This window comes from Myotis davidii, unplaced genomic scaffold, assembly GCF_000327345.1.
Source record: "Myotis davidii unplaced genomic scaffold, ASM32734v1 scaffold368, whole genome shotgun sequence".
NCBI lineage: Eukaryota > Metazoa > Chordata > Mammalia > Chiroptera > Vespertilionidae > Myotis > Myotis davidii.
This window is the reverse complement of record NW_006298786.1, coordinates 683,560-691,899: the sequence shown is the minus strand read 5'-3', so window position 1 is coordinate 691,899 and position 8,340 is coordinate 683,560. Positions and strand designations below refer to the sequence as shown.

Sequence of the window (8,340 nt, the reverse complement as noted above, 5' to 3'; positions counted from 1 at the left end):
CAGTTAACTGCCATCTGAGTTGGCAGTTAATTTGCATATAGCCCTGATTAGCCAATGAAAAGGGTAGCGTCGTACGCCAATTACCATTTTTCTCTTTTATTAGTGTAGATTTTATGTGGAAATCTTATAAATATACATGTATATATAATTGTAACACAAAACTATATGTGATATACACTGCTATTTCAGTGGTGAATTAAATTTTTCAAGCTACTTCGTTATTATTTGGTTAACTAAAGCAATAATTGGCTAAGGGTACCCATTGTTTGTGGTCTACTAACCATAAGAAGTTTGACTCTATCCTATATTTTATACATACATGTTCCACAAAAAACACACAGTACAGCATCTTTCACAGAAAGCATCCAGGCTTTCCTAATCAGTAAGAAAGTGACTAGGACTCATGTTCCTGGTGATCTTCTTCCATAGGTCCTGCTGCACTGGTAGAGAACATCTGTTAAAAGCCTCCTGTACTATTACGTATCCTTCTTGACAAACACTTCATTAGAATGGAAGTTCTCTCTGGGCAGAGGCCTCCTCTGTCTCCTGACTGCTAAGTTTAACCATCTTTACTTCTAGAGTTAAGAATCCTTTGTTCAGAGAGAAACACAGGAGAGCTCACACAGCTGGTTGTGGTATGGATGGTACCATGTAATTTTGTAAATTTATAAAAGGTTTTTTATTTTTTTCCCTGCAAAAAAAACCATAACAAAACAAAACAAAAAACATTAAAATGTTCATGTTTTTTCTTTATATAGACTCTAAGCCTTTCCAGAAGTATAGGAAATCTGTTACTCTGAAAGAATTATGTGATCTAATGCTCAAATAATCTACTGGAGGATTTTGGATGTAAAAATGTTTCTTAATGTGTTTTTCAGATGTCTGTGACCTTTTAAAATTGTTTTTCCCTTCATTTAATTTTAAGGCTCTTAGATTGACTGATTTGAATCATAGAAATTAATGAAGTAAAATTCTTGAATTGAGTAAACTGAAAGAACCTAAATCTATCTATCAAGCCATTATTAATATAACAAAAACAATTTCTAGAAACTCATTACCCAAGTTGTGATATGGAATAGGTGGAGAATGGTGTGTTGATTGAAATATTATGTTAATATAGAGCTACATGCAATATAATCTATAATAATATAAGCATAATATGCTAATTAGACCAGACAGCTGAACGACCTTCTGGACATCATTCCAGATGAAGCCGCAGGGTCCGAGGCAGAGGTGGTTAGGCAGGCAGACAGAGTGGTTAGGGGTGATGAGGCAGGCAGGCAGAGGCAATTAGGGGTGATGAGGCAGGCAGGCGAGTGGTTAGGGGCAATCAGGCAGGCAGGCAGAAGTGGTTAGGGCCGACCAGGCAGGTAGATGAGTGGTTAGGGGTGATCAGGTGGGCAGGTAGAGGCGGTTAGGGGCGATCAGGCAGGCAGAGGGGTTAGGCAATCAGGCAGGCAGGCTAGTGGCTAGGGGTGATCAGGCAGGCAGGCGGAGTGGTTAGGGGCAATCAGGCAGGCAGGGTAGCAGTTAGGAGCCAGAGGTCCTGGATTGCGATTAAACCAGCAGTCGGACATCCTTCAAGGGTTCCCAGATTGCGAGAGGGTGCAGGCCGGGCTGAGGCCCCCCACCCCCACCTCCCTGCGCACAAATTTTGTACACCAGACCTCTAGTGTCCAAATAATTAGAGAACAGTAGAATCTATTAACACAAACTATGCTAAAAGTAATTTTAATGTTTAATTCATTACTCTGGTTAGGAGTATTACATGTCATATTTTTGTGTTTTATAAAATATTTTTCTTAATAATTTCTCCCGCAATTTACTAATATTCTAAATTGTATTAATACCTCTCATGGTGCTCAACATATAGTTGTCACATAAATTTACTGAGGCTGCCAACAATTAGGGGATATACTTAAGGAAACAAAATTCTGATTGATTCTGATCTGTTTCTTTCAGAAAGGTCACCACCCATATAATGGAATTTTATCTGATTCTGTAGATCAGATTTCTTCATTCTGGATATCGCGGTAACAATATAGGAAGTATGCATAACTTCTCATTTCTGCAAGTAGACTTGAGTGCTAAAGGAAGAAATTTTTTAAGCTACAGAAGAATTCATTTTGGTGCCTTTTATGAAATCCTGATTTTGTTTTGAATTTTTTGATAACCTTTTACTAAAGGTATGAACACTCAAAGAACTTATCTCGTTTGGCAAGTCCACATTAATAAGAATGCCTAGAAGAGGATTGATTCTTCAAACCCGGACCCACTGGTTGCTGTTGGGTCTTGCTTTACTCTGTAGTTTGGTACTGTTTTTGTATCTTCTGGAATGTGCCCCACAGACTGATGGAAATGCATCTCTTCCTGGAGTCATTGGAGAAAATTATGGTAAAGAGTATTATCAAGCCCTACTACAGGAGCAAGAAGAACACTATCAAACCAGGGCAACCAGTCTGAAACGCCAAATTGCCCAACTAAAACAAGAATTACAAGAAATGAGTGAGAAGATGAGATCATTACAAGAAAGAAAGAATGTAGGGGCTAATGGCATAGGCTATCAAGGCCACAAAGAACAAGCACCTAGTGATCTTTTAGAGTTTCTTCATTCCCAGATTGACAAAGCTGAAGTTAGTATAGGAGCCAAACTACCTAGTGAGTATGGGGTCATTCCCTTTGAAAGTTTTACCTTAATGAAAGTATTCCAATTGGAAATGGGTCTCACTCGCCATCCTGAGGAAAAGCCAGTTAGAAAAGACAAGAGAGATGAATTGGTGGAAGTTATTGAAGCTGGCTTGGAGGTCATTAATAATCCTGATGAAGATGATGAACAGGAAGATGAGGATGGTCCCCTTGGAGAGAAACTGATATTTAATGAGAATGACTTCGTAGAAGGTAATGTGAAAAATAGTTATGTTAGTATGACAGAATGCTATTATTGTATGCTGATAAGTCAGTCATTTTCCATAGTATTAAAACATTTAAGTGTTTACTCACTGCATTCCACCAGGAGTTTGAAGTGGCTTTTTGAAAAAAGTTATCATATGATTGTAATAAAGTAGAGAATAAGAACCAGGGAAATAGAATAAATCTAAGCTTATACAGAAGACTACTACCCAAGCTGAAAACTCTTAGGATTGTTTCTGTATTTACATGTGTATGTATTTGCATTTCTCTCTTATCTGGTCTTGTTCCTTATATTTTTTTTAAAAATGTATGAACTAAGGCTCAAGATTTAAAAACCATTTGATAAAGTAATGACAAATCTAATTTTGTAGATTAGTGGTTATTCTCTGTTTTGGAGAGAGGAGAGAAGAGGTGTGAGAACATCAAGGAGGCATACATGGATTTAAAAATGCATGTTTGGCATTTGGGAAAGTATTTTCCTAATACAAACTGCAGAAAGGGCATGGGATTTTTATATATCAAGATGGGACATGACTCAAAAGTTGAGAAACACTGCTACAAATTTGAGATATTTGTTGATTGATATAAACAGGAATAATTACAGATCCCCACTCATCTCCATCTTAATATCCTGTGCTGAATATTTAATTACAAGCTTAAAACCATTTTAGATATAAATCTTTCTCTTTGCTTAACTCTAAACAGTGTAGTGATTTTGACCCTGAATCAGCATGGATGTCACTTGCTGTACTGAAATGTAATACCTCGAGGCTTTTGGAGGCCATCAGGGAAAGCATTATACTTTTCTGGCATTTCAACTGTCTTCTCCCTTTTGCCACCTCTTTTTTCTGCTGTCACTTCCTGCCATTTTCAGTGGGTTGCTTCTCTCAGAATTCTTCCAGTTTTTTCTGCAAGCTCAGGTTTTTGTCTTTTCACTCTATGTTTGTAGTTTATAGCAGAATTGAAAGCTGCTGAGAAAGATAACTATGTAACGTGTAGAATGTCTTCACATTTGCCTGAAAAGAAAGGAACCAAGGCCAGTTTTATATTCTGCTTGTAACTTTCCTTGGATTCTGTCACTTACAAGATTTTTCTCTGTGTGGAATATATTTTGTCCCTCAGTTTTCTTCCACTGTGATCCTCCTCTCACCAAAAAATAATTACTGACAACTGAGCAATTCCTATTCCTCTTTCCAGACTTCAGCTTAGAAGACACTTCTGGGAAGTCATCTCCAACCTGCAGGTCTAAGATAGCAGTGCTTCCTGTGTGCACTTGTAACCTCTGCCTATGTTCCCTCTCATAGTTCTTGTCTTATGGTATTGCTCATTTTCTGATTTGTAGTTCCTGCTTGACTGTAAGCCTCAGGAAGAGTGAGAACAGTCTATCTCCGTTTTATTCCCAGATGTTGACAGTGGCTCACACATCTGTAGGTCTAACCTTTCTTCTCAGTGTCACACTTAAAAATCAGCCCAGTAAACTTCCATGTTTTTCTCCCAAAGGCATCTCAAGTCACCATGTTTAAATCTATACTAATTTTTCTTTGTCTGACTTCACTATATTCAGTGTGTGTGTGTGTGTGTGTGTGTGTGTGTGTGTGTGTGTGTGTATGTATGTGCACACATGTATTTATCACTATATTATTATTTATTTTTCTGTCTCCATCACTAAACTGACCCTTACTCAAAACTGGGACCATGTAGCCCTCTTTCTACCACCAGTGATTGACACAATGGCATTCAGTTTATTTTTGTTGAGCTGAACCAAGCAATAGAAGTTTTAACTCTCAGGTCTAGAATTTAATATTGCTGGAAGTAATTTCTTTCTTTTCATCAGATGGTTAATAGGCTCTACAATTTAAAAATTCATATGTAAAAAGGAATAATTGTCATGTTAAGTATATGTTATAGATTGAATGAATAATAATATGCAGAGCAGTGAACTTTTTTAACCTCTCCTTTTTATAAAGAAACTAGAGGCCCAGTGCACAAAATTCATGCAGGGGTAGGGTCCCTAGTGGCTGCTGGCTGCCATCTGGGCCTCCCTTCCCTGGCTGCAGGCAACCAGGGCTTCCACACCACCCCCTGGTGGTCAGCGCTCGTCATAGCAAGCTATTGAACTCCTGGTCGGTCGAACTCCCGAGGGGACACTTTGCATATTAGGCTTTTAGATAGATAGGTAGATAGATAGATAGATAGATAGATAGATAGATAGTTGTGGGGATAAATAGTGGGATAAATATTTTCACAAACAGATAAAAACCCTACAGATCTGGTTTCATACTTTTGATCTTTGAGTAAAATCAGTATTCACATTGAATGTATAAACTTTGACATGGAGACATCTTTGTCCCTCACTCTTTCTTTTAGGTTATTACCGCACCGAGAGAGATAAGGGCACACAGTATGAACTCTTTTTTAAGAAAGCAGACCTTATGGAATATAGACATGTGACCCTCTTCCGCCCTTTTGGACCTCTCATGAAAGTGAAGAGCGAAATGATTGACATTACTAGATCAGTTATTAACATAATCGTGCCACTTGCTGAAAGAACTGAAGCATTTGCGCAATTTATGCAGAACTTCAGGTAACTCTCAGGGCTTAATGATTTGGCTTAGTGTGCCTGAAAAAAAAATTACACTTCACTTATTTGTCTTCACTGAGTATGATTACTTAGAATTACAGGATAATTGTATAGGCTTTAGGGAACTTTACTTTTTGATATTCTCTTTTTTTTAAGCATGTGTAGCTTATTGTGTTTTTGACAATTTGAACTGTGAAGTAAATTGAGGGGGACAACTATGAGAAACTACATTTGATGACCCTTATAAATGTGTGTGAATTCATGTTAGGAAAAGTTGAATTTTTAAAAATAACTATTGAGGCATAATTTCCATACAATTAAATCCACATATTTTAGGTATATGGCTTTCATTACTTTCTTTTTTTTTTTACAGAGAGGGAGAGGGATAGAGAGTTAGAAACGTCGATCAGCTGCCTCCTGCACACTCCCCACTGGGGATGTGCCCACAACCAAGGTACATGCCCTTGGCCCGAATCGAACCCGGGACCCTTCAGTCCACAGGCCGAGGCTCCATCCTCTGAGCCAAACTGGCCAGGGCGGCTTTCATGACAAATGTATACTCATGTAGCTACCTCCCTAATCAAGATATAGAACATTGCTATCTCCTCAGAAAATTCCCTTAAGGACAATTTGAATTTTAAAATTAAAATAAATTTTAAAAATACAGTAGGTCCTAGGGTTACGTCAGAGATCCGTTCCTGCAGTGCAACATAACCTAATGTGATTTTCGCTGCAAGTGCAAGTCGGAACCCCTACATAAGCACCTATGTCACTCACACGGAGCACATACACAGCAGTAATGAAGTGAAACAGTAAAAAAAATTTAAAAGAAAGATAACAGTTCCTGACCTTTACTTGTGGTAAATAAATAATAAAAAACATAAAGTACATATGTACATACGTTGAAATGACGGAACTTTTTTTTTAATAAATAAATGGGAGATGGCGACGCAACCATGAAACGACGTACGTCAAGTCCGACATACCCTGAGGACTGCCTGTACAAACATTTAACTAAAAATGGGAGAAAGTTATTCCATGTTGGGAAGCAGAGACTAACAATTTTTGAAAGAATTTTTTGACATTTAATTTGGATATTTTAAAATGCTGCAGTGTTAAAAGATAACCACACATTAGAATAACTATCTGGAGAGTTTTACTTATTTGTTTTAATAATTGCCATGCTTTAAATACTGTAATATGCTAGTTTTGATGCTTTGTAAGCCCAGTCTTTATACTCGTATTGAAATTAATGGATTTAAAAGTTAGTTAACACTCTTGTGTAGCAGAATATCTAAAAATCATGCTTCCAAATGAGTCTTGTATGTTTTAAAATAGCTCACTTGAGATCTGATTTCCTAAATCATTTTGTATTGCCTTTCTTGGAATTGCTTTCAGAAGCTACATTATTCTTTACAGTAAATCTCATTTATGGCAAATATTCCTTGATGATAGGTGTAACTTCTGGTACTAGCCAGTCTGAAGACAAAATAATTCTCAAATCAAAAGATAAATATTTATTTGTCTCTGAACTGATTGGACTTAATTCTTTCAGTAGCTTGTATTTTGCTTCTGAAGGCAGTACCAAAGCAAAAGTTCCCAAAATGTTTTGAAGAGTGGCAATGTTGTTGGATTGTTTCCATGGCCTTTCCAGGATTACACTCATTTAAGACATATACATTGCTATTGATTTGCTATGATGCCTTTAATAATTCAACAATATTGCCACTTCTATATTTACTTAAAATTTCATGTGATTTTCTTTTAAATTAGTAATGTCTCATTCATTTTCTTGTTAAAGCTTCATGTGATTGCTTTCTGAATGAGCAGAGCTTCATATATTTTCTTGAATGAACTTTATTTTTCAATTCTGTTAGGGACGTATGTATTCATCAGGACAAGAGGATTCATCTCACAGTGGTGTATTTTGGTAAAGAAGGACTGTCTAAAGTCAAGTCCATCCTAGAGTCTGTTACAAGGTGGGTGAGCCATGTCCACTTAGAAGTCCTTGTTATATAATGTTAGAAGAGTGAGAATGTCAGATATTTAATGAGTTAATTTGGAATAGTTGCTGTTTAAAAGCTGGCTGAGCATGTGAATGGTGCTGATAAGTTCCTCATTTCACCTCTAGGTTCACTCATGCACCTCTAAGTGACCCATCTTCACTTAACTTCCTAGCAGACAGCCTGGCATGATCAGGGTGCTCTCACTCTGCAGCCCACTCACTTCTATATGTTTGCCTCCATTTATTCTTTATTTCCTCCTGTTGAACTCTTTCCTTTTTTCTAAATCTAATCCCTTCGCTTTGGTATCATCTCTTGAGCTTGTCCCTTGTTACCTGTCTTTCCATTTCCCCAAGTACCTTCTTCTCACCCTGTAAACTCTCCCCTTATCCTTACAACACTTCCCCTGGACTCTATAGTATCCAGTCACTATTGTTAGGTTCCTGTCCTTTCATAGCTAAACCTCACAGGACAGTAGTTCTCTAACCAAACAATGCGTATAGTACCTGGCACATAGTAGGTGCTCAGAGGTTAGAATGAATGAATTAGTAATTCCTTAGTACTCCATTATTAATTCCATAGCTCCTCAGCCTTTTCATCACTAAGGACCTACTTGCCAAATTAAGCTTTTTCTGTCATTCTCTTTTATTACTTTTTTTAAATTAAATCTTTATTGTTCAGATTATTACAGTTGTTCCTCTTTTTCCCCCCATAGCTCTCCTCCACCCAGTTCCCATCCCACCCTCTGCCCTTCCTCCTCCCACTGTCCTCATCCATAGGTATACGATTTTTGTCCAGTCTCTTCCTGCACCCCCCCCACCCCCGTTCCCCCCAAGAATAGTCCGT

The 8,340-nt window shown here is 37.6% G+C and overlaps 1 protein-coding gene across 4 annotated transcripts in view; it reads left to right on the top strand.

Moving 5' to 3' along the window:
* Positions 1 to 8,340, top strand: part of CSGALNACT2 (chondroitin sulfate N-acetylgalactosaminyltransferase 2) — a 33,594-nt gene that overhangs the window by 6,677 nt on the left and 18,577 nt on the right. For all 4 annotated transcript variants that reach the window (XM_015570965.1, XM_006774503.2, XM_015570964.1 and 1 more), the window contains exons 2-4: positions 1,963 to 2,898; positions 5,278 to 5,494; positions 7,369 to 7,470. In XM_015570965.1, the coding sequence (XP_015426451.1) occupies positions 2,238 to 2,898; positions 5,278 to 5,494; positions 7,369 to 7,470 (980 nt within the window). In that variant the 5' untranslated portion in view covers positions 1,963 to 2,237. The remainder of the gene's footprint in view (positions 1 to 1,962; positions 2,899 to 5,277; positions 5,495 to 7,368; positions 7,471 to 8,340) is intronic.